The sequence below is a fragment of the Mobula birostris genome, chromosome 20, assembly GCF_030028105.1.
Source record: "Mobula birostris isolate sMobBir1 chromosome 20, sMobBir1.hap1, whole genome shotgun sequence".
In the NCBI taxonomy this organism is placed as follows: domain Eukaryota; kingdom Metazoa; phylum Chordata; class Chondrichthyes; order Myliobatiformes; family Myliobatidae; genus Mobula; species Mobula birostris.
Window position 1 is genome coordinate 54861123 of NC_092389.1, and position 26981 is coordinate 54888103.

At 44.0% G+C, this 26981-nt stretch overlaps 1 protein-coding gene across 1 annotated transcript; it reads right to left on the bottom strand.

Annotated features, from left to right (window-relative positions):
* Positions 1 to 2606: 2606 nt before the first annotated feature.
* On the bottom strand, positions 2607 to 26732 carry LOC140185182 (zinc-binding protein A33-like). Its single transcript, XM_072238580.1, has 6 exons — positions 25317 to 26732; positions 24532 to 24627; positions 23914 to 24147; positions 22471 to 22493; positions 22265 to 22383; positions 2607 to 8451 (listed from the first exon to the last, which is right to left on the bottom strand). Exons 1-6 carry the CDS (start codon positions 25725 to 25727, stop codon positions 7898 to 7900), a joined length of 1437 nt encoding a protein of 478 aa, XP_072094681.1. The 5' UTR covers positions 25728 to 26732; the 3' UTR covers positions 2607 to 7897.
* Positions 26733 to 26981: the final 249 nt, after the last annotated feature.

A 26981-nucleotide genomic window follows, 5' to 3' on the forward strand; every position in this document is an offset into this window, starting at 1 on the left:
GGGGAAGGCCCCAAATCCTCGGCTTTGCCTATTGCCTGTTGACGGGGCCGGGGTCGAATCGCTTGGGCAGAGATGGTGCTCAGTGCTCGGTGTCGGAGGGCTGGTCGGAGGCTCGGAGTTCTCGGACGGACTCGGAGTCGGACTCTGGTCGGATGCTTCCGGTATGCTGCATCGGCAAGTTGGCGGCGCTGGAGGTTTACCGTCTGCGTGAGATGATGGGACTTTGGAGAGACTTTGAGACTTTTTACCGTGCCCATGGTCTGTTCTTATCAAATTACGGTATTGCTTTGCACTGTTGTAACTATGCGTTATAATTATGTGTTTTTTGTCAGCTTTTCAGTCGGTTTGTCACGTGTTTCTGTGATATCACTCTAGAGGAACATTGTATCATTTCTTAATGCATGCATTACTAAATGACAATAAAAGAGGACTGCGTGTCCTCATAATCTAAAATCTGAAAAAAATGGCAGCAGTAGTGCCTATTCTAAATCCTCTCAGATCCCTGTCTGATCCTTCTAGTTATGGGCTTATATCATTAATGTCTCATTTATGTAAACTGATGGAATGTATAGTAATCGAGCGCTTCAGTTATATTTTGGAAAGAACAGTGATATAGCGTCGTATTAGAGTGGATTTTGGAAGGGTGGAATGACATTAGATTTAGTTTTAGGTTTGGAAGATGATATTAGGAAAGCACAGTTAAATAAAGATGTAATAGCAGTATTTTTTGATACTGAAAAGGGAAATAATATGTTATGGAAGAAAGGACTTTTGATTGAATTTTGGAAATTAAGAGTGAGGGGATATTGCTTAATTTATCTGTTTTTTTTTATTTGGACGGTCTGTGCAAGTACGGGAGGGCACGTTATATTTGTGTTTCCATGAGATGGAGAATGGGACTCCACAAGGCGGTATTTGTAGCCCTTCATTATTTAATATTATGATTAATGTTATTTTCTCTGAGATGGGAACTCTGGTGGGTAAATCACTATATGCAAATGATGTAGCTTCAGAGATTAGAGGTAGTGTATCAATTTTACTCTAAGTAAGAAACAATTTACAATGAATACAGTCGAACAGTGGGCAAATATTTGAGGCTTTGAGCTTTTCGTCGCTCAGAGCACGTTGTGTGGTTTACAGACAGGATTAATCGACCTGCACTCGATTTAAAATAATATAATAAAACCCTTGAGGATCTGTCAGTTTTTATGATTTTCTTATTTGGACGGTCTGTGCAGGTACAGGTGGGCATGATATATTTGTTTTTCCATGAGGTAGAGAATGGGACCTTTCAGGGCAGTATTTGTAGCCCTTCGTTATTTCATATTATGATAAATGATATTTTCTCTGAGATAGGTACTGTGAAGGGTAAATCACGACATGCAGATGATGGAGCTTTATGGATTAGAGTATTTCAATTTTACTATAAATAGAATGTAATTTATAGTTGACGGCTGAAGCAGTATGCAAATATTTGCTGATTTGAGTTTCTGTCACTGAAACACGTTGTGTGTTTTACAAACAGAATTAATAGACTTGTACTTGATCTCAAGTGACGCCCGTGTCAGTGGTGAGATTTCCAGGCATGTGGATGGAAGCACCATATCACTAAAATAATTGAGAAATATAAGGGAACATTGAATGTCCTCAAACAACCATGTGGGTGTTCTTGGGGTGCAACACGAAAATCTCTGTTGACCATTTATATTTGTTTAATTCAATCTGTTCTTGATTATGGCTGAAGTTGATCATCCTCATCTTCAACTTTAGAATGCTTAGGTGTGATACCAGCACAGGCTTTAAGATTGTGTTGTAGTGCAGTAAGGTCGTCTCCTGTTTCGGCTTTACTGGTTGAAATGGGACAATTGTCCTCACAATGACAGAGGGTTAAGTTGCTGTTAACATACTGGGTTAAATTGAGGGGGTAAAGAAATGATCATCCTGTTAAAGGTGTTCTGGAGGACTGATAGGAACATCACAAGAACAATACGTTCAGTTTTGGGTGGTTGGGTTCTTATCAAGCTGGGAATATGGGTGTATTGGATGATACAATATTTCCCACTGTAGCTTTCTCTGTAGCACCACCTTGATTTTTTTTCCAATGACTGTAGTTAATTTTAGGTTATACAACTGGATTCTGTGTTGCCTGAGTATCTGCTCGTTCATCAGTACAGTAATGAAAGTTATTATCACATGGTAACTATTTTTAAAGTTGGATCAAAATATAATTTAACTGGGATTGTTGGTGTGACTGTTTTGTGCCTGAATTGCAGGTAATGTTAAAGAAATGACTTACCAGCCATTCATCTGTATTTGAAGCAGAATTCTTTGTCATCATTTTAGGGTTACAGTGGGTGTAGGAAATTGGTCCTTGCAAACTTGTAATTTGTTCAGAATCCTTTTCAGTTTTGATGAGTTTTAAAACAGATCATTCTAGCAGAAGGTCAGATTGACTGTTGGAAACTCGTCAAACAGTATTCCATGTACAAAGTTTGGTTTGTACGTCTGCACCTTATGGGCCCTGCACACAGCACTATCCAGCGAAGTGATGAGGTTGACTGTTTAGCAACAAAAGCCGCTAAAATTTCAACTGTGGATATAGACCTTACACTTAGCAAATCAGAAATTAAGGGGTTGGTAGGGTTAAGAATTAGGAGCTTTTGGCAGGACTTGTAGGATAATGGAGATAAGGACAGACACCTTTACAGAGTTCATAAATCAGTTGGTTTATAGAAGAAGGGCTTAAAACAAGATGGGAAGAAACTATATTGACACGACTTAGAATTTCCCACAGCATGCTTAATTATACCTTGTATCTAATTGGAAAACTACATTCTGTGTCGTGTACATTTTGTCGTTATGAAACTGTTAAACACATACTATTTCAGTGTGAAGCATATAAGTTTGAAAAAAATGCAGGCTTCGTTACATTCCTTGGGGTTGATAGTTTTCATATAAAACTTATTAAGTTCTGGAGTGACCTTAAGTTAATTCAGAGTATTAAGCAGGAAAAGGCATGTAATAATAGTAATGTCACAATTATATCGGGGGACGTCAATACGCAAGGGAATTGGGAAAATCAGGTTGGTGTCGGATCGCAAGGGAGGGAATTTGTTGAATGCCTATGAGACGGCTTTATAGAGCAGCTTGTGTTGGGGCCTACTCGGGGAAAGGGTAATTACCCTGATCTTATTCGGGAGCTTAAAGAAAAAGAACCCTGAGAAGGCAGTGATCATAATATAATTGAATTCATACTGCAATTTGAGAGGGAGAAGCCTAAGTCACATGTGTCAGTCTCGCAATGGAACAAAGGGAATTACAGAGGCATGAGAGGGGAACTTGTCCGGGTGAATTGGAGGAGGCTACTGCAGGGATGACGGCTGATCAGAGGTGGCTGAAGTATCTGGGAATCGTTTACAAGGCGCAGGATAGACAAGTCCCACAGAAGAATTTCTCAAATAGCAGGGGAAGGCAAACGTGGCTGACAGGGGAAATTAAAGAGAGAACATAGAAGCGTACAGCACAGCACAGTACAGGCCCTTCGGCCCACAATGTTGTGCCGACCCTCAAACATTCCCTCCCATATAACCCCCAAGTCAAATTCCTCCATATACCAGCCTAACAGTCTCTTAAATTTTACTAGCGTATCTGCCTTCAGCACTGACTCAGGCAGGGCATTCCACGTACCAACCACTCTCTGATTAAAAAAACCTTCCTCTAAAGTCCCCCTTGAACTTCCCACCCCTTATCTTAAAGCCATGTCCTCTTGTATTGAGCAGTGGTGCCCTGGGGAAGAGGCGCTGGCTATCCACTCTATCTATTCCTCTTATTATCTTGTACACCTCTATCATGTCTCCTCTCATCCTCCTTCTCTCCAAAGAGTAAAGCCCTAGCTCCCTTACTCTCCAATCATACTCGATACTCTCTAAACCAGGCAGCATGCTAGTAAATCTCCTCTGTACCCTTTCCAGTGCTTCCACATCCTTCCTATAGTGAGGCGACCAGAACAGGGCACAGTACTCCAAGTGTAGGCTAACCAGAGTTTTATAGAGCTGCATCATTACCTCGCGGCTCTTAAACTCTATCCCTCGACTTATGAAAGCTAACACTCAGAAGGTTTCTTAACTACCCTATCTATCTGTGAGGCAACTTTCAGGGATCTGGGGACATGTACCCCCCAGATCGCTCTGCTCCTACACACTACCAAGTATCCTGCCATTTACTTTGTACTCTGCCTTGGAGTTTGTCCTTGCAAAGTGTACCACCTAACACTTCTCTGGGTTGAACTCTATCTGCCACTTCTCAGCCCACTTCTGCATCCTATCAATGTCTCCCTGCAATCTTCGACAATCCCCTACACTATCTACAACACCACCAACCTTTGTGTAGTCTGCAAACTTGCCAACCCACCCTTCTACTCCTACACCCAGGTCGTTAATAAAAATCACGAAAAGTAGAGGTCCCAGAACCGATTCTTGTGGGACACGACTAGTCACAATCCTCCAATCTCAATGTACTCCCTCCACGACGACCCTCTGCTTTCTGCAGGGAAGCCAATTCTGAATCTACCTGGCCAAACTTCCCTGGATTCCATGCCTTCTGACTTTCTGAATAAATCTACCGTCTGGAACCGTGTTAAATGCCTTACTAAAATCTATGTAGATCACATCCACTGCAGTACCCTCATCTATATGCCTGGTCACCTCCTCAAAGAACTCTATCAGGCGTGTTCGACACGATCTGCCCTTTACAAAGCCAAGCTGACTGTCCCTGATCAGACCATGTTTCTCTAAATGCCCACAGACCCCATTTCTAAGATTTTTTTCCAACAGCTTTCCCACCACAGACGTAAGGCTCACTGGTCTATAATTACCCGGACTATCCCAACTACCTTTTTTGAACGAGAGGACAACATTCACTTCCCTCCAATCCTCCGGTACCATTCCCGCAGACAACGAGAACATTAAGGTCCTAGCCAGAGGCTCAGCAATCTCTTGCCTCGTCTCGTGGGGCAGCCTGGGAAATATTCCGTCAGGCCCCGGGGACTTATCCGTCCTAATGTATCTTAACAACTCCAACACCTCCTCTCCCTTAATATCAACATGCTCCAGAACATCAACCTCACTGATATTGTCCTCACCGTCATCGTTCCCTCTCATTCGTGAATACCGAAGAGAAGTATTCATTGAGGACCTCGCTCACCTCCACAGCCTCCAGGCATATCTTCCCACCTTTATCTCTAATCGGTCCTACATTCACTCCTGTCATCCTTTTGTTCTTCACATAACTGAAGAATGCTTTGGGGTTTTCCTTTACTCTTCTCGCCAAGGCCTTCTCATGCCCCCTTCTTGCTCTCCTCAGCCCCTTCTTAAGCTCCTTTCTTGCTACCCTATATTCCTCAATAGACCCATCTGATCCTTGCTTCCTGAACCTCATGTATGCTGCCTTCTTCCTCCTGACTAGATTTTCACCTCACTTGTCACCCATGGTTCCGTCACCCTACCATTCTTTATCTTCAGCACCGGAACAAATTTATCCCTAAACATCGACCACATGTCCATAGTACATTTCCCTGGAAAAACATCATCCCAATTCACACCCGCAAGTTCTAGCCTTAGAGCCTCATAATTTGCCCTTCCCCAATTCAAAATATTCCTTTCCTCTCTGATTCTATCCTTTTTCATGATAACGCTAAAGGCCAGGGAGCGGTGGTCACTGTCCCCCAGATGCTCACCCACTGAGAGATCTGTGACCTGACCCGGTCCGTTACCTAATATGAGATCTGGTATGGGATTCACCCTAGTCGGCCTGGTAACATACTGTGAACAGTAACTGCTCCTTTCCCAAAAGAGGATTCTGCTACATTACCCACCCTTTCTGTAGCTGTAATAGTATCCCTGACTAGCATTGCCACCCCTCCTCCCCTGACCCCCCATCCGTTTTAAAGCACTGAAATCCAGGAATATTGAGAATCCATTCCTGCCCTGGTGCCAGCCAAGCCTCTTAAGGACTGTGTAAAACCTAAGGAAATGGCATATAAGTTAGTAAAAGCGTGTGGGAGATTGGATGATTGGGATGCTTTTAAAATCCAACAAAAGTGTACTAAAAGACAATAAGAATGATAAAGATGAATTATGAGGACAAACTAGCTATTAATATAAAACGGGATGCCAAAAGTTTTTTTTCGTCAGTTACATAAAGAGTGAAATGGAGACGAGAGTTGATATTGGACCACTGGAAATTGACTCTGGTGAGGTAGTGATGGGGGACACAGAAATGACAGATGAACTGAATGAATACTTGGTATCAGTCTTCACTGTGGAAGACGCTCGCAGAGCACGAGAGGTCCATGAGTGTCAGGGGGGGGGAGTGAGTGACAAAGGAAAAGTGCCAGGCAAACTCAAATGTCTTCAGGTGGATCAGTCACATGGGCCAGATGGACTACATTGCAGAGTCCAGAGGGAGGTTGCTGAATGGATGATGGATGCATTGGTGACGATCTTTCAAGAATGACTTGATTCCGGCATGGTCTTGGAGAACTGGAAAATTGAAAATTGAAATATTTAAAAAATGGAGGAAGGCAGAAAATGGAGAAAGGAAATTATAGGCCAGTTAGCCTGATCTTAGTGGTTGGGAAAGTGTAGTCTGTTTTCGAGAAGATTTTCCAAGGTATTTGGAGTCGAATGATAAAATAAGTCAATGTCAGCATGGTTTCTGTAAATGACAACCGTGCCTAACAAATCTTTAGAGGTCTTTGAGGAAGTGAAAAGGAGGGTGGGTGGATAAATGAGAGGCAGTGGATATCACTTACTTGGGTTTTCAGAAGGCCTTTGATAAGGTACCACAGATGAGGCTGCCGAACAAGTTAAAATCTTATGGCGTTGCAGGACAGATACTGGAATGGATACAGAAATGGCTGACAGGTAAGAGACAGCGAGCAGAGATAAAGGGGGCCTTTTCAGGTTGGCTGCCAGTGACGAGTGGTGTTCCCCAGAGTCAGTATCTGGACTGCTACTTTTCATATTGTTTGTCAACGATTAAGATAATGAAATTGATGACTTTGGGGCAAAGTCTGCAGATGATATGAAGGTAGGTGGAGAGGTGGCAAGAGTTGAGGAAGCAATGCGATTGCAGCTGGACAGACAAATTGGAAGAACAGTAAAAAAAAAAGTGGCAGATTGAATACAGTATTGGGAAATGTATGATAATGAATTTTGGTCAAAGGAATAATAGTGTGGACTATTATTTTAATGGGGAGATAATTCAAACATCAGAGATGCAGGGGACTTAGGAATCTTCGTGTAAGAGTCCAAGAAGGTTATTTCGCAGCTTGAGCCTGTGGTAAAGAAGGAAAATGCAATGTTGGCTTTACTTTGAAGGGGAATAGAATATTAAACAAAGGAGATAATGCTGAGCCTTTAAAACACACAAGTCAGGCCGTACTTGGAGTTTTGTCAATGTTTTGGGTCCCATGTCTCAGAACGGAGAAGGGATCTCATTGAAACCTAACATGTGTTGAAACGACTAGACAGGGTGGATGTGGAGAGGTTGTTTCACGTGGTGGTGATATCCAGACTAGAGGGCACAGCATCAAGATTGAGGGGAGATCTTTTTGAACAGAGGTAAGGAGGAATGTTTTTATCCAGAGAGTAGTGACCCTGTGGAATACTTTTCCACAGAATGCGGTGGAAACTGTCTGTGGGTATACTTAAGGCGGAAGTTGATCATTTTCTGATCGTTCAGACCATCAGAGGATAATGCGAGAAGGCAGGCGTATGGGGTTTAGTGGGATCCGGGATCAGCCATGATGGAAACTCCTCCCGTGTTTATTTCACTCTCCGCACATTTATATTTACAGGGACTTTACTCCTGACGCCGGTCCCAGGACCCGACCCGTTTACAGACCCGGAGTGGAACCAGAGCAGATTCTCAGCCACTGACTTCCATCCCAAGGCCAGAAGAAAGGATAAAGTTTCTCCGTGAACTTATTCCCAGTGAAGGTGTGGAGATGGGACTTGGTCTCCGCGTTGTAAAATGAAACTGCCCCGGACTCGTAACTGAGATAAACTCCCACCCTCCCGGGGATGGGACCGGCAGGGAGACGGGACTCGGGGGAGGTGAGAACATCGAACACGTCATAATCCCGATGTAACACATCATCTACCTGCCTGATGATCCAGAATCCGGTCTCCGGACTCAGACTGACCCCTGCCTTCCTGTCCACAGACTCTGCGGCGACTCCTAGACCCCAAACCCTATTCCCCGCCACCTCCACCTCCCAGTAATGTCTCCCCGATGTGAATCCCTCCGATCCCAGCACACGAGCCCGATTTGTGAATCTCTTCCCGGTGTCAGGGAGATCCCTCCAGTTCCCGGTCCGTCTCACACTCTTCCGATCCTCAGACACCTCGAGCTCCGGGTGCGCCGTTTCCACATCCACGGTGACAGAGACTGGGGAGAGAAACAGAGAATTAGAGGGTCCCTGGGGATCGGGAGGGACGGGGAGGGAGACTCAGGCAGCGCGGCCCCTATACCGGAATATAGGCTGCTGGGTCTCAGGCACAGTCAGGTGGCTGACAAGAATCTTTCCCGGGGTTTTACCCAGTCACAGCGGATGGAGAACCAGTATCTCCCTGAGGTTTAGCTTCCGGTCCGGACAGCGGAGTTTTCCCGATGAATAGACACAGAATGCTGGAGGGTCTCTGCGGATCAGGCAGCATGTGTGGAGAGAGATGAACAGTCTACGTTTCAAGAATAGAAACAAATAGGAGAGATAGCCAGCAGAAACGGGCGTGGGGTGGGGGTGAATTCAGATGGTAAGGGGTGAGTGAATGGATTTGAACAAGATGTCACAGAGGCTCTTCGGCCCAACTTGTTCATTCCAATCAATTTGTTTTAATGAGCTAGTCCATTATTCCTTTCCACCTTTCTTATCCACATACCTGCCAAGATGCATTTTAAAACATTGTCACTGTACCCAGCTCTACAGTTAATCAAGGGCCCATTGTAAACGTGGGTAGCCCTCTTCGCTGTCCACTATGCAATGATTTTAGTGTCACCCAGAAACCTACTAACTATATTACCTACATTCTCATCGAAATCATTAATATGAATGACAAACAACCCCGGCCCCAGCACAGGCCTCCAGTCCTCTGTGTTTAAGAGACACTTGGACAGACACTTCAATAGGCAAGGCACAGAGGGAGGCGGACCTACTGCCGGCCAATGGGATGAATGTGGATAGAACAATAGAAGCACAGAACACTACAGCACAGAAAACAGACCATTCGGCCCTTCTAGTCAGTGCCGAAACGTTATTCCGTAAGTCCCATTGACCTGCACCCAGTCCATACCCGTCCTGACCTCTCCCATCCATGTATCTATCCAATTTATTCTTAAAGCTTAAGAGTGAGCCCTCATTTACCACATTAGATGGCAGCTCGTTCCACACTCCCACTTCTCTCTAAGTGAAGAAGTTTTCCCCTAAACCTTTCCCCTTTCACCCTAAAGCCATGTCCTCTCGTATTTATCTCTCCTAATCTAAGTGGAAAGAGACTACTCGGATTTACTCTGTCTGTATAATATTGTAAACCTCTATCAAATCCGCCCCCACCCCATTCTTCTACGCTCCAAGGAATAAAGTCCTAATCTGTTCAATCTGTCCCAGTAACTCAACTCCTGAAGACCCGACAACATCCTAGTAAATCTTCTCTGCACTCTTTCAGTCTTGCTGATATCCTTCCTATAGTTAGGTGACCAGAACTGCACACAATGCTCCAAACTGTGTTTTAAAAAAAGATGGTAAATAGGTCAGCACAGAGGTGGTGGGTCAAAGGGCACATTTCTATGCTGTACAGCCATAGCTCTGTGAACTGTTGACTGAGACCATACCCACCCCCATCGGTGCAGAGAATTCCAAACAGACAGTGACAACTGACCTTTGACTCCTCAGACAGAGGAAACATCCTCCCTGCATCCTGCCTGTTGAGCCCTGAAATAACTTTGTGTTTCCCTAAGATCTCCACTCATTCTTCGAAACAGGGAACAGAGAAAAAAGAACAGTACTGCACAGGAACAGGCCCTTCATTCAATTTTAGTTCATTTGTGAGTGTGAAGTGTAAAATGGAGGAGTGTGGAGGTTAGAGATAGTAAAGGAGGTGAAAATGGCAACCAGTAGGGGTGAGATGAATGCCAGTTTGAAGCAGAGGCAAGTGGGGGAGGGATGGAGAGCCTGCAAGTGAACTGTGTGTGTAGACGTAACGAGAAGGTGGAGGGGACAAAGCTGGGAGATGTAAACTCGTCTACATCTTTATTCTTTCTACCAAAATGCATGCACGACTTCCCTACTCAGTAATCTTTTCATCACTTCTTCGCCCATTTTCCTGATCTGTCTCTGTCCTTCGCCAGATTCCAAGCTTCAGCAGCTCTACTTGCCCTTCAGCTGTCTTCATCTCATCTGCAAGCTTGGTCACAAAGGCAGGAATTCTGTCGTCCAAATCATTCGTTGTCTATCTTGCCTTTGTGAAACTTGAAGAATTCCAGCAGATCTGTCAACCAAGATTGCTCCTTCAGGGAAGGCATGCTGTCTTGGGCCTATTTTATCATGTCCCTCTGTGTATCCAAAAGTTCGTCCTTAATACTGGACTGCAACATCTTCCCAAGCACACCACATCCATGCCAACCATTTCACTGAAGAAAGACCAATTCATGTGTAATTTCCTTTCCTCAGAGTGAAGTGACCTTTGCAATATCCAGTAGCCTTGAATGATTCTGAATCTCGTGATTCTTGAAAGATCATTAATGACGCATCCACATTCACTTCAGCTACCTTTATCCGAACACTGGGATGTAGTCCATGTGGTGCAGGTGATTTATCTACCTCAGACCTTTCACCTTCCCACACACTCTCTCCTCAGTAATAGCAAAAACGTATGTCCCCTGACACTCTCAGCTTTCTGACGAGCAGCGGATATCTTCCCCAGTGAGGTTTGACACAGAACAGTACGCAATTCCCACTACCATGTCTTTGGCATGTTCCATAGGTCCAATATCCACACTTACCTCTCTCTCACTTGGGAAATATTTGAAATAAAAACTTTCTGTATCTACTTGTGTATTATTGGCATGTTTTCCCTCGTATCTCATTTTTTCTCGCCTTATTATTTTAGTTACAATCTGTTGGTGATTGAAACCTTCTTGATATCCTGCTAATCTCTGTTAAAATGTATGCCCTGTCTTTTACTTTTATGCTGTATCTGACTTCCCTTGTCAACCGCAGTTACCCTATCCTCCCGGTATAATACATCTTCATATTCGGGACATATCTATCCTGTGTCTTCCGAATTACCCCCAGAAACCTCAGCTTTTGCTATTCATGTTCCCTTTCCAATCTACTCTGGTCAACTCCTCCGTCATGTCTCTGTCATTCCCTTTACATCACCCTAATACTGATACATCCAACTTTACTTCTCCATCTCAAACTGTGGGGTGGGTTCTATCATTTTCAGTTCACAGCTTCCTCAGGGTTCTTTTACCTTGAGCTCCCTAATCCTGTCTGGTTTGTTACACAAATCCCAGTCGAGAATTGCTTCTCTCCCAATAGACTCAACCAGAAACTATATTAAAAAGTCATCTCTTAGGCACTGTACAAGTTTCCTCTCTGGAATGCAACACCAACTTGATTTTCCCAATCTACCTGCATTTTGAAATCCCCCATCCCTATTATCACCTTACCCTTTTTACATGCCTTTTCTATCTCCTGATGTAATTTGTACCCCATATCCTGGCTACTATTGGGAAGTCTGTATACAACTCTCACCAAGGTCTTTTACCCTTGCAGTTTCTTAATTCTACCCACAAAGATTCTACACCTTCCAATTTTGTGTCACCTCACTAAAGATTTGATTTCAGTTCTTTTTTTTTTCAACAGACCCTCCCCAGCCTCTCTGCCTACCTGCCTGTCCTTTGAATACAAGGTGTATACTTGGATGTTGAGCTTCAAGCCACGATCGTCTTTCCACCACAACTCAATGATGCCAACAACGTTATACCTGCCAATCTCTACCTGTGCTACAACATCATCTACCTTAATCAGTATACTGGAGCAATCAAATATAACACCTTCAGTCCTGTGTTCATCAGCCTATGCGACACTGTCCACAGGAACTTAAGCAAGTTCTTTGATGTTGATTATAGACGACACTGGGGATATTCTCTGAAATTCTGGCACCCCGACTATTGGAAGGATGACATTTCACAGGACAGAAGGCCTCAGAAGGAAGTTACCAGGACTGGGGACTGTGGGTTAACAGGAGAGAGTGGATAAGCGGGGTCTATTTCTCTGGAGTGCAGAGTGTTGAGGGATGACCCGTTATTGAACTGTATAAAATCATAAGAGACTTAGATAAGGCAAGAGTATTTTTTTTCCTGAACTTGGGAGTACAGAATCAAAGGGTAAGAGGGGATCTGTGGAGTAACTTTCTCTCAGAGAGGGAGGTGGGCAGATGGAATTTGATATCAGCAGAAACATAGAAACATAGAAACATAGAAAATAGGTGCAGGAGTAGGCCATTCGGCCCTTCGAGCCTGCACCGCCATTTATTATGATCATGGCTGATCATCCAACTCAGAACCCCGCCCCAGCCTTCCCTCCATACCCGCTGATCCCTTTAGCCACAAGGGCCATATCTAACTCCCTCTTAAATACAGCCAATGAACTGGCCTCAACTGTTTCCTGTGGCAGAGTATTCCACAGATTCACCACTCTCTGTGTGAAGAAGTTTTTCCTAATCTCGGTCCTAAAAGGCATCCCCTTTATCCTCAAACTGTGAACCCTTGTTCTGGACTTCCCCAACATTGGGAACAATCTTCCTGCATCTAGCCTGTCCAATCCCTTTAGGATTTTATACGTTTCAATCAGAGACCCCCTCAATCTTCTAACTTCCAATGAGTACAAGCCCAGTTCATCCAATCTTTCTTCATATGAAAGTCCTGCCATCCCAGGAATCAATCTGGTGAACCTTCTTTGCACTCCCTCTATGGCAAGGATGTCTTTCTTCAGATTAGGGGACCAAAACTGCACACAATACTCAAGGTGTGGTCCCACCAAGACCTTGTACAACTGCAGTAGTACCTCCCTGCTCCTGTACTCGAATCCTCTCGCCATAAATGCCAGCATACCATTCACCTTTTTCACTGCCTGCTGTACCTGCATGCCCACTTTCAATGACTGGTGTATAATGACATCCAGGTCTCGTTGCACCTCCCCTTTTCCTAATCGGCCACCATTCAGATAATAATCTGTTTTCCTATTTTTGCCACCAAAGTGGATAACTTCACATTTATCCACATTAAATTGCATCTGCCATGAATTTTCCCACTCACCCAACGTATCCAAGTCACTCTGCATCCTCTTAGCATCCTCCTCACAGCTAACACTGCCACCCAGCTTCGTGTCATCCGCAAACTTGGAGATGCTGCATTTCATTCCCTCATCCAAGTCATTAATATATATTGTAAACAACTGGGGTCACAGCACTGAGCCTTGTGGTACCCCACTACTCACTACCTGCCATTCTGAAAAGGGCCCGTTTATTCCCACTTTTTGCTTCCTGTCTGCTAACCAACTCTCCATCCACATCAATACCTTACCCCCAATACCGTGTGCTTTAAGTTTGCACACTAGTCTCCTGTGTGGGACCTTGTCAAAAGCCTTCTGAAAATCCAAATATACCATATCCACTGGTTCTCCCCTATCCACTATACTAGTTACATCCTCAAAAAATTCTATGAGATTCGTCAGACATGATTTTCCTTTCACAAATCCATGCTGACTTTGTCCGATGATTTCACCGCTTTCCAAATGTGCTGTTATCACATCTTTGATAACTGACTCCAGCAGTTTCCCCACCACCGACGTTAGGCTAACCGGTCTATAATTCTCCGGCTTCTCTCTCCCTCCTTTTTTAAAAAGTGGGGTTACATTAGCCACCCTCCAATCCTCAGGAACTAGTCCAGAATCTAACGAGTTTTGTAAAATTATCACTAATGCATCCACTATTTCTTGGGCTACTTCCTTAAGCACCCTAGGATGCAGACCATCTGGCCCTGGGGATTTATCTGCCTTTAATCCCTTCAATTTACCTAACACCACTTCCCTACTAACATGTATTTCGCTCAGTTCCTCCATCTCACTGGACCCTCTGTCCCCTACTATTTCTGGAAGATTATTTATGTCCTCCTTAGTGAAGATAGAACCAAAATAATTATTCAATTGGTCTGCCATGTCCTTGCTCCCCATAATTAATTCACCTGTTTCTGTCTGTAGGGGACCTACATTTGTCTTTACCAGTCTTTTCCTTTTTACATATCTATAAAAGCTTTTACAATCAGTTTTTATGTTCCCTGCCAGTTTTCTCTCATAATCTTTTTTCCCCTTCCTAATTAAGCCCTTGTCCTCCTCTGCTGAACTCTGAACTTCTCCCAGTCTTCAGGTGAGCCACTTTCTCTGGCTAATTTGTATGCTTCTTCTTTGGAATTGATACTATCCCTAATTTCTCTTGTCAGCCACGGGTGCGCTACCTTCCTTGATTTATTCTTTTGCCAAACTGGGATGAACAATTGTTGTAGTTCATCCATGCAATCTTTAAATGCTTGCCATTGCATATCCACCGTCAATCCTTTAAGTGTCATTTGCCAGTCTATCTTAGCTACTTCACGTCTCATACCTTCAAAGTTAACCCTCTTTAAGTTCAGAACCTTTGTTTCTGTATTAACTATGTAACTCTCCATCTTAATGAAGAATTCCACCATATTATGGTCACTCTTACCCAAGGGGCCTCTCACGACAAGATTGCTAATTAACCCTTCCTCATTGCTCAAAACCCAATCCAGAATAGCCTGCTCTCTAGTTGGTTCCTCGACATGTTGGTTCAAAAAACCATCCCGCATACATTCCAAGAAATCCTCTTCCTCAGCACCTTTACCAATTTGTTTCACCCAATCTACATGTAGATTGAAGTCACCCATTATAACTGCTGTTCCTTTATTGCACACATTTCTAATTTCCTGTTTAATACCATCTCCGACCTCACTACTACTGTTAGGTGGCCTGTACACAACTCCCACCAGCGTCTTCTGCCCCTTAGTGTTACGCAGCTCTACCCATATCGATTCCACATCTTCCCGGCTTATGTCCTTCCTTTCTATTGCGTTAATCTCTTCTTTAACCAGCAACGCCACCCCACCTCCCCTTCCTTCATATCTATCCCTCCTGAATATTAAATATCCCTGAACGTTGAGCTCCCATCCTTGGTCACCCTGGAGCCATGTTTCTGTGATCCCAACTATATCATAATCATTAATAACAATCTGCACTTTCAATTCATCCACCTTATTACGAATGCTCCTTGCATTGACACACAAAGCCTTCAGGCGCTCTTTTACAACTCTCTTAGCGCTAATACAATTATGTTGAAAAGTGGCCCTTTTTAATGCTTGTCCTGGAATTGTCGGCCTGCCACTTTTACTTTTCTCCTTAGTACTTTTTGCTTCTACCCTCACTTTACACCCCTCTGTCTCTCTGCACCGGTTCCCATCCCCCTGTTGTGAACTAACCTCCTCACACCTAGCCTCTTTAATTTGATTCCCACCCCCCAACCATTCTAATTTAAAGTCACCTCAGTAGCCCTCGCTAATATCCCTGCCAGGATATTGGTCCCCCTAGGATTCAAGTGTAACCCGTCCTTTTTGTACAGGTCACGCCTGCGCCAAAAGAGGTCCCAATGATCCAAAAACTTGAATCCCTGCCCCCTGCTCCAATCCCTCAGCCACGCATTTGCCTTCCACCTCATCGCAATAGCAGCCTCAAAAAATTCTATGAGATTCGTCAGACATGATTTTCCTTTCACAAATCCACGTTGACTTTAGGCTAACCGGTCTATAATTCCCCGGTTTCTCTCTCCCTCCTTTTTTAAAAAGTGGGGTTACATTATCCACCCTCCTGTAGCAATAAGTTCAGACAGATACACAAATAAGGAATGATACCAGGGATATGGTACAAACACATGCAAATTGGATCTTAGTTTTGCAGATAGATGAAGGGGACCGTGGGTTCAACATCTGCCATTGCTCTTCCAAGATCATCCTCCTGAGCAATCTCACCCTGGAGCCTGTCTGCGAACTGTTGATGTGACGTCACGTCAGAGGGCAGCTCAGTGCACAGAGCAGACAGACTGGGTAAGGACGGCAGATTTCATTCCCAAATGGGAATTTGTGCCTGTCTCTTTGGCCATGAGTCACACTCTCATAGTGTGTATGTGTTGATTGTGGTAAATAACAGTGTGTTTATGTGTACACATTGAAGGAGAGTGTGCACATTGAAGTATTTGCATATCACAGTGTGTCATCACATGTCTGGTGTGTGCTGACAATGTGTGACATGTGAGTGAGTTGTTTAAATAAATAACTCACTGTGTCTGAAGACATTGGTCTCCAGATTACTGAGGGAAGTAACAACGTACGTTGCTGAGGCTCTGACTAAGACCTGCCAAGCCTCCTTGTGTATGTGTGTGAGGAGGTTTGCAGGCCGATTATGCTGTGTGTGCTTCTCCCGAGGCGTAATAGTGACCGATGTCAATGCTGGTTGGAGTGTCCGGGCTCAGTCTCACAATGATTCAATGGGGTGGTTTGATGACAACAGTGAGAATCGCGACTCCAGCAGGGGGCAGACCTGAGTCAATGAAAGTCTGCAGTCACAGATAGGTCAGTCTGCAGGTCGGGCAGCTTCCGTGGATATGATCAGTCAACGTTTCGGGCCGGAGCCCTTCGTCAGGACCGAAACGTTGACTGATTATTTCCACGCATGCTGCCCGACCTGCTGAGTTCCTCCAGCATGTTGTGAGTGTTGCTTTGACCCCAGCATCTGCAGAGTATTTTGTGTTTACAGAGAGGTCAGACTGGGCGAGCAGGCTCAAACTCCCAATGCTTCAAAGTGGTGGTTTGATAGCCATGACCGTAAGACATGGGAGCAGAATTAGGCCATTTGGCCCATCAAGTCTGCTCTGCCATTCAATCGTGGCTGTCTGTTTTTCTTCCCTCCTCAGCCCCACACCCCGGCATTCTCCACGTAACCTTTGATGCTGTTCAATCTAGAACCAACGTTTCCTCTAATTTTTAGTAGTCAGTGTGCACGAAAATCTTATGTTGTGCAAATTATTTTCCTGTGACAAAAGTATGTGCGCACTGAATGCACAGATGGCATGTAGATTTACAAAATATTTGACATAAAACTGCACAGAGTAACAGGAAAATTACATACATATTTAAGTCACTCAGTTATTTTTTTTCTCTCTCCTGTCTTTGGCATTTACCCATTCTTTGTAAACTCTATCTAGACTAATAGAACTTCAATCCAATTGGTAGCTTTCGATTCTTATTAACATATCCACATGACATTCACCTAAACGGTTTCGCAGCTTGTTTTTGAGTTGATTCGTTAGGCTAAAACCTCGCTCACAGTCCGCACTAGACACAAGAAAGGTTCCCCCAATGTCCATCAACTGTGCGAGGTCACAAAACTGTTCATTTTGAAGTACAAATGTCACCATTTTAGCAAAGTTTGAAATCAGTTTGGATTTAATTTTTTCTTGCACGGAAAATTTGAAATCATTAAACTGTCTAACTATTACAGTATTTTCAGCTAAAAAATCATGATATTTTAGACATAAGGCATTAACTTTTTCATCGCCAAATATGAAGTCATAACCTGTAATTGTGGAGAAATCAAAAGCTGACCATTCTTGTACCTCATCTTCAGGAAACCTTTCTTCTAAATGCACACAAAGACTATGTATAAAAGTCAACAGCGAACTTGTATTTACTGTGATATTTTCTTCACGTTGTTGGCTTAGCAAAACTTTAACTTTGTTACTACATGAAATACTGTCTCCCAGATCCCAGAACAGGAAAGGTGAGGTGACGTAAATTAGTGACGTACATTGTGGTATTTGAAAAAAATGACTAACTAGTTTACAGAAACATTTAGCTAAAAGATTATTTTCAATAAGTATAATTATTAATTACTACATTACTTCAGGTAACTAAACTTTTGTGCACACATTAATTTCCTTTGTGTGCTGGTTGAAAAATGTGTGTACGTGCGCACACACGCACAGCTTAGAGGGAACATAGTCCAGAACCTATCACGTTCTACCTTAAATTCCTCCAAGGACCTGGCCACAGCTGCCTGTGGTAACAAATTCCACAAATTCACCACCTTCTGGCTAAAGAGCTTTCTCTGCATCTCTGTTTTAAATGGACGCCCCACTATACTGAGGCCGTGTCCCCTTGTCCTACACTCCCCCACCACGGGAAATATCCTTTCCACATCTACTCCTGGCCTTTCAACATTCAGAAGTTTTCCAGTGAGATCCCCCCTCATCTTTGTAAATTACACTGAGTACAGGAACAGAGTTATCAAACATTCCTTGTATGATATCCCTTTCATTCCTGGATTCATCCTTGTGAACCTCCTGTGAACACTCACAAATACCTGCACATCTTTTCTTAGATGAGGAGCCCAAAACTGTTCGCAATACTCAGGGTGAGGCTTCACCAGTGCCTTATAAAGCCTCAGCATCACATCCCTGCTCTTATATAATCAACCTGTTGAATTGAATGCTAACATTGCATTTATCTTCCTCAACATCGACTCTACCTGCAAGTGAACCTTTAGGTTTTCTGCAGAAGGACTCCCAGATCGCAGATTTCTGTTTTTTCCTCCCCATTTAAAAAAAATATTTCTAATATCAAAGTGCATGACCATGCATTTTCCAACATTGTATTTAATTTGACACTTTCTTGCCCATTCTCCTCATCCACGTATTTGTGCAGCCTGTCTGTTTGCTCAACACTACCTGTCCCTATACCAATGTTTGTATCATCTGCAAACTTGACAACAAAGCCATCCTTTCAATCATTGATATACAGCATAAAAAGAATTGGTACCAACACTGACCATGGTGCAACACTGCTAGTCACTGGCAGCCAAACAGGAAAGGTTTGTTTTTCTCTCATTTACTGCCTCCTACCCTGCCAACTTTTCTGTAATACCGTGGGCTCTTAACTTGGTAAGCAGCTTGTCAAAGGCCTTCTGAGAGTCCAAATACACAACATCCCTGCATTCCCGTTATCACTCCTACTTGTAATCTCCTCATAGAATTCCAACAGCTTCATCAGGCAGGATTTTCCCTGAAGGAAACCGTGTTGACTTTGTACAATCTTGTCCTGTCACATTAAGTACTCCATCATCTCATCCTTAACAATTGGCTCTATCATCTTCCCAAACACAGAGGTGATGCTAAATGGTCCACAATTTCTTTTCTGCTGCCTTCCTCTTTACTTAAAGAGTAGAGTGACATTTGCAGTTTTCCAGTCCTCTGACGATATGACAGAGTCCAATGATTTCTGAAAGATGATTTCTAATGCCTCCGCAATGTCTACCAGTGATCTTTCACAACACTGGGGTGCAGTTCGTCTGGTCCGGGTGGCCTATGTACCATTAGGTCTTTCAGCTTTTTGAGCACCTTCCCCCCTGTAACAGTAACTGCACTCACTTCTCTTCCCTCGCACCCTTCAACATCTGGTACAGTGCTAGTGTTTTCCACAATGAAGCAAAATACTCATTTAGTTTATCTTCCATCTCTTTCTCCCCCGTTATTATATATCTGGACTCATTTTCTAGTCGTCCTAACTCCACTCTGATCTCTATTTTTTTTACATACTTGAAAAAACATGTTTACTATCCACTTTGATGTTGTTTGCTCGCTTGCTTTACAAAGACAGGTGTGTGAAAGTGGCCCATATGATTGTGGCAGACCTGAATCACCCCACCACAAACTGTACCAGTTGCTACCAACCGGGAAACGGTACCGCAGCATAACTCAGGACCACCAGGCTATAGGACTGCTTAACTCATCTGACATAATTGTATTTCGATGTCACATTGATTATCCTGTTGTACATACTATTTATTATAAATTACCGTAAATTGCACATTGCACATTTACACAGAGATGTAACGTAAAGATTTTTACTCCTCATGTATAGGAAGGATGACAAAATATTCAATTCAATTCAATTTCATATTTCATTGTTCCCCTCCCAATCACTCTTGTACTTGCTCTCTGCAGGTATTTAAAAGCTTCACAATCCTCTGTCTTCCTACTAATTTTTGATTTGTTGCATGCCCTCTCTGCTTTTACATTGTCTTCCCTTGTACTATTTTGCTATTTGAGTATTTATTTATTTTTGGAATACACCTACCCTGCACCTTCCTCATTTCCCATAAATTCACACCATTTCTGCTCTGCTGTCATCCCTTCCAGAATCTCCTTCCGGTTTGCTTTGGACAACTCCTCTCTCAGACCACTGTCATATCTTCTACCCCTCTGAAATACTACAACGTCAGACTTTACTTTCTGCTTATCAAATTTCAACTTGAACTCAGTCATGTTGTGAGCACTGCCTCCTAAGGGTTCCTTTACCTAATCACCTCTGGTTCAATACATAACACCCAATCCAGTAGAGCTGTTCCCCCAGTAGGCTCAACGACAAACTGCTCAAAAAAGCCACCACATGGCATTCAACAAATTCACTCTCTTGAGATCTATTACCAACCGGATTTTCCCAATTGACCTGCATGTTGAAATCTCCCATGACTATCAAGTCCTTTTGATTGGCCTTTTCCACTTCCAGTTGTAATCTGTGATCCACATCCCATCTACTGTTGGGAGGCCTGTATATAACTGCCATCAGGTCCTTTTACCTTTGCAGTTTCTTAACTCAACCCACAAGGATTAAATATCTTCCTATCCTATGTCACAACTTTCTACTGATTCACCAGCAGAGCCACGCCACCCTCTCTGCCTACCTTCCTCCACCACCGATACATTGTGTAACCTTGGACATCCCAACTACAACCATCCTTCAGCCACGATTCCGTCATAGCCATAACATGGTATCCGACAATCTGTAATCGAGCAACAAAATCATCCACCTTATTTCTTATACTCCGTGCATTGAGATATAACACTTTGAGTACTGTATTTGCTACCTTTTTTGATTCTGCATCCCTTCTGCACTGATACTCACCCTGCTGGCTGCAATTTTGTCCTCGCATCTGTCAGCCCCATCTGACAGTCTACACGCTGTCTCTGCTTTTTTCACCATCAGTCCTAATCAGAGTCCCTTCACTCTGGTTTGCTCGCCCCTGCCAAATGTGTTTAGACCCTCCCTTTCAGGTGTATCGAACCTCCTTGTGAGAGTATTGTTCCCTCTCGGGTTCAGGTGCAATCTATCACTTATGAACAGGTCATACCTCCCCGAGACGAGATTCCCATGATCCAGGAACCTGAAGCCCTGCCTCATGCAGCAGCTTCTCAGCAACACATTAACCTGTCAAATCCTCCTGTTTCTACCCTCAGCAGCACCTGGCACAGGCAGCAACCAGAAATTACAATCCTGGAGGTACTGCTTCTCGGCTTTCTACCAAGCTCTCCAAATTCTATTTTCAGGACTTATTTGGTGTTACTTCCTATGTCATTGGTATCAATGTGTACCAAGATATCTGGCTGTGTTCCCTCCCTCTCTAAAATGCTGCGAACACAATCAGAGATGTCCCTGACCCTGGCACCTAGGAGGCACATACCATTCGGGTGTCCCATTCATGTCCACAGAATCTCTTGTCTGTTCCCCTGACGACTGAGTCCCATATCACTAGAGTTCCCTCTTCTCCCTCTAACAACAGTGACAGTTGCCCGTTCAGCAGGCGGGGGCAAAGACCTGCGTCAGTCAGAATCTGTACTCCCAGCGCACGAAGGACTTGTGTGTTTTTCTGACTATCCCGGTCACCACACTGATACCCGCTTTTGTTCACTACGATATCATGAAATCAGTATTAGTTTCCCAGCTCCTGTGGTGGGGTTCAAACTCATGTCTTGGCGTGTTAGTGCAGTGGCCTGGGATCGGGACACAGTGGTTCATCTGCCAGTCCCGTGTATTGGTTGTATTCTGGCCCTGTGCTGGTGTGTTCAGGGGTCTGATATCTCCAGCTGACCATGTGACTGTGATGCCTCCCAGTCGGTGGGGCTGATGTGGAATAAACTTCAGTCCCCCTTCAGCCATTATTATAGACAATCTTCACTTCAAGTTATAACTTAATTGTGTCTCAGAAACAAGAAGAAAAACAAATCTTTGCAAGTTTTACCTCGATTAATGACATCAAGTGTTTCTCTCAGCACTTTGTTCAAAAAATAGGGGTGATAGAAATTTTCAACTGGTAGGGCCTCATCAGTCACTGACAATTCCTGGATATCGTCATTAATCCTGTAAGTATTAAACTGCTGGTTATAAACTGGAAATATAAACTATTTTACAAATCCATACAGGATTTCAGTAAAGAGCATGTCCTACCTCCTGTCCCAACGAGCTTCCTCCTGAAATAAATAAAACACAAATCTGATTAGACTTGGACTTACTGTCCGCATCCTGAATTTCATCCAAACCATTACAAGGTGTTAAAAATTTCCACCCCCACAGTCACTCACATACGCAGACAATACAGAACCATGGGGTAACTTACCAAGAACATTTCTGAAAGTTAGTCTGAGAGAATACAACTTACAGGAAAGACAGGGCAGGTTGTGCATTTTCATTTGGATATGACGTCAGGGTGATAAGATGGAGGAATATAAGATCAGTGATGGATTTGATTGCGTTCAGGTGGAGAAAGTACCTCTATTTACAGGGAGACTTTTGGGAAGATGAAATTGCAGATGGATTTTAATGAATCCCAGAAGAAATTTATTGAAGGGAACGTGGAACTCGCTGCCACAGGAGTGGTTGAAGCAGAACAGCGGAGATTGAATGTAATGGGGAAACTGGATAAACATGGAGTTCGGGCACTGTTGCTGGGTGTGGTGAGCAGGTGGGAGGTGGATTGTGAAGCACTGAGACTGATAGGAGAAAATGGACCAAAAGGACTGCTTATGATGGAGGATGGGACACAATCCCATGTAAAATTAAATCGAAGGTGTAAAGTGAAAAGTGAAAGTTTCCTTAACCTGATGGATCCTGGATATAGAGGATAATTCTGATGTGTGGGTCACATTCTTTGTTCTCAGTGATTGACAGATAGATCCTCGCACCCATTGCACCAGACAAACTCACAGACTGTGACTGGAACTGGGTCTTTACGGAAGTTTGAGAGGATATTTATTGTGGTAATTAAGGGCACAATCAACAGATCTGTGTTATGATCAGAGTAAATCATTTCAGAGAAGATTGCATTCTGTCCTGGGATGTACAGAAGTTGCGTAAGGTCATTTTTGGGACAACAACAACCGTGAATAGTTGCATCAATTGTCTGGTGAGAAACAGTTTACTGCCATTTGTAAATGCTGTGTGTAGGAGCAATGTCTCTATTTTCTGTCTGCATTGTATTCAGTGTTGCATGTTTATAAAGGTAACACGTCATGTGAGTGGGGCGTGGTAATAACGCAGGGATTAAGTTATATATTTGTGCTTTGTTCTGGGCAGTTTTCAGCTGAGGATAGACGGATGTCATATCTTTTGTTGACCGCTTCACTGCAGCTTAATTTACAATTAATTACGCTGAAGTTTCATCGCTTCAGGATTGTACGGTGCTAATGAAGGGCATAATACTTCGACATTTTGGAACGTCTTTATTGTCGTGATTGGAGGGCGCTTCATACAAGCATAACAATCTGTGCAATATTGCCAGCAGTGACAATTGATTTTTTTTTCCGAATTGGCCACTGTGCTGTGTTTATTTCAAATATACCAGTGTTCATTTAGTGCCCTTTGACAGAAACAAATTGAAATATAACCTCTCACCTTGAGAAATATCACACTGTTTTTTTGATCCATCTGTTCCTTTAACTTTGAGACTTCCTCCTGAATAAACCTGATATTCTCTTGAATCTCTCGAAGATTTTTCTTCATTGGACTCAGAATCCTCGCCTCTTCTTCCCTGAAATCCCTGAGTAAGCTCTGCTCTTTCTCAGTGATAATCTGGCGCAGTTCAGCAAACTGGGATGTGATGTGGGACTGAACGCTGTGTGACTGATTCTGTTGAATGAAAGCTGAAGATTAATTTACTGTCTTGCTGTGTTGCATTTCCTTATGATATTAAGGTGACTAGTCGATCCATTAATGTCCATGCTAGTTCTGAGAGCATTCCCGGCAACCCCATTCCCTCACATTTTCCTGAAACCTATTCTCCCTCATTGACCCATTAACTACCACCTGATTCACATACAGCATCCCCACCTTCACAGGATTAATTGTAATTAACCATTCATGCAGCATATCCGCGGGATGTGTCTGAACGTGCAAACTCCACACAGACAGCACCAGAGTTCAGGATCGCTGGAGCTGCGATACTCTGCTATTCTGCATTAGAGGGAGCAAAACTATACAGTAATATCAGAAATTCCGCTCAGGAAGACTCACCAGAACTCCGGAAATCTTCTCTTTCTGTTGCTGCTCCTTTTCCTGGAAGTCTGATTCCATTTTTGTGAGAGAGTCTAAGGAAGATTTTAGCTGATCCTGGAAGTCAGAGAGCGAAGGAAATAGAAACGAAGATGTATCAAAAGAAACAGGTGTTCAAACCCGATTATCGCTCACAAAATGCTGGAGGAACTGAACGACTCAGGCAGCATCTATGCTGGGGGAAAAATAGTCGCCGTTTGGGGATGGGACCCTTCGCTTGGACTGGAAATCAATGGGGCAGAAGCCAGAATAAAAGGGGTAAGATTCAGTCGGCAAATGACGGGTGAGACAACGTGAGGGGGACGTGGTGTAAGGTGATGAAGTTAAGAAGATGAGAGGGGTCAGGTGGGGAGGCAAAGAGCTAAAGAAAATGGGATCTATACGAAAGGATAATCGACCATAGAAGAAACGGGAGGAATTGGGACTGTATGGGATTCCGAATGGTGGCGAGTGAGGCGGTGTGGGAGTCAGGCGTAGCACTAGGCCCGCTTGCAGGTAACAGTGCCAGGAGGGAGATCGGTGCAGAGGAGCAAGTGGACAAGGGAGTTACAGTACGGACAGCGATCGCCACACAGCCTGGAGAGTTGTGGGGAAAGGGTGGGTCTGGGCTGTTGGAGGGAAAGATGTGTTTGGTGGTTGAATCCGGTTGGAGATGGCGAAAGTCGCGGGGAATGATGTGAAGGCTCCCGTGGTTCCAGGCAGAAGAACGGAGGAGAGAGTGAGGATCAAATTCAGGTTAGTTTTACCTTGTAGAGTGTAACAGCTTCTTTAATCGGCATGAAGCGGTGCTCTCTGTGTTCCTGCGCAACTGCACAGATCAGACAGATCAGTGTCTTGTCCGTGTTGCAAAACAGCTTCAGTTCTTCCTCATGTTCCTCGCAGTGAAATTTACTTTCCTTCCCTTTCGGATTCAGGTTTAGATTTCGAGCTTTTTCAGCCAAATTTACTAAAGCCCGATTTACCCTGAGGGTGCCGTCAGCAAACACCTCTCTACATTCGGGGCAGGAGTTTCTCTCCTCCCTTTCCCAATACTGTGTGATACAAGAGCGACAGAAGTTGTGCCCACACTCCAGTGACACCGGATCGGTGAAAACATCGAGGCAGATGGAACAAATTGCCTCCTCGGTCCAACTCTCGGCCTGTCCTTTCGAAGCCATGTGAACTCCCGGCACTTCCTGATTCAGAATGATTTCACTTTCGGGGCGGGGCTGATCCCCTGCAGTACCGCGATTGTCCACTACATGTCGCTGCAGACTCGGGAAATGAACATTCTGCTGTTGGAGGTGTTCACTTCGAAGTAATAGTGGTAATTTCCATATCAGGGTGAGATCAGCAACACACTAAACAGGTCTGAACATAAATAAAAACTCGGCCATGGACTGCCTAAACCCGGCTGCGAAAGGAGGGGCGTTGGGCATGGGGCTTGCCACCTCATCTCGTAAAATGGCAGTGCACAGAAATGCCAAACGAACCTCCAAAGGCCTCATCCCTGGGACCGGTAGGACCTTCCCCGGAAGATCATTGAAGTCGTGTGGTGAAAGAAGAAGCCTCAGGGCCGATCAACCTTCGCCCTGGACAGGGGACTCTGGCGAGATGCTGGTGGGGGCCTGTGCCCCGGTAGGCGTGATGGGCTAAAGAAGAAGCAGAACAGAAATGCAGCCGGAGTGAAGAGCCTGGTTCAGTCTGAGGCAGGACTGAAAGGGACAAGTTCTGAAAAGAGAGGCACAAGAGACTGCAGATGCTGGAATCTCCGGTAAGAAATGTGATGCTGGAGTGACTGAGCGTGGCCGGCAGCATCTTGGGAGAGAAATGTATAATCGACTTTCCGGGACGAGATCCTTCATCTGGACTGTCTCAACCCGAAATTTCGATTGTCCGTTTCCCTCCACAGATGCTGACTGACTTGCTGAGTTCCTCCAGCAGCTCGCTTTTTTTTTCCAAGTGTAAAGAGAGTCAGACTGGGGTGTAAAACCGGGGTTAAGTAACTATTGAAAACAACTATTAAATTAGTTCATGCCATGAAAGTGGGGATGTGGAGAGAATATTGTGCTGTGACAAGACAGATGCTGTGGCTGCAGCGAAAAGTACAGGACTGGACATTCCACATCACAGGGTGGAAAACATTTTAGTCGGTGAAGTCCCGAAGAAACTTTCTGACTTTACCCATGTCTGTCCCAGCTTCAGTGAAAGGCCAGTTTCCACAATTCTGGACAGAGCCCAGACGTTGATGTTTTTTTTTTATTTTAAATCAAAATAAGCATTACACACCATAAATATTCACAAAGATAAACCGTGCAATGCCTTTACCCGAAGATCAGTGACCCTTATGTCACGCAGCTGCTGTGGCACAGGCCCTTCCATCTTTCTCCACATATCTTCACCAGCCCACAGTCCGCAAAGAGGTGAGTGAC

What these genes read in the sequence shown, in the direction of transcription:
- LOC140185182 (XM_072238580.1), bottom strand. Translation starts at nt 25,727, where the DNA reads ATGGCTTCGAAAGGACAGGCCGAGAGTTGGACCGAGGAGGCAATTTGT. An exon ending in AAGCTGTTACACTCTACAAG is followed by an intron (nt 24,628 to 25,316) that starts GTAAAACTAACC and finishes TCTGACTTCCAG; the next exon opens with GATCAGCTAAAATCTTCCTT. An exon ending in AGAAGATTTCCGGAGTTCTG is followed by an intron (nt 24,148 to 24,531) that starts GTGAGTCTTCCT and finishes TTCATTCAACAG; the next exon opens with AATCAGTCACACAGCGTTCA.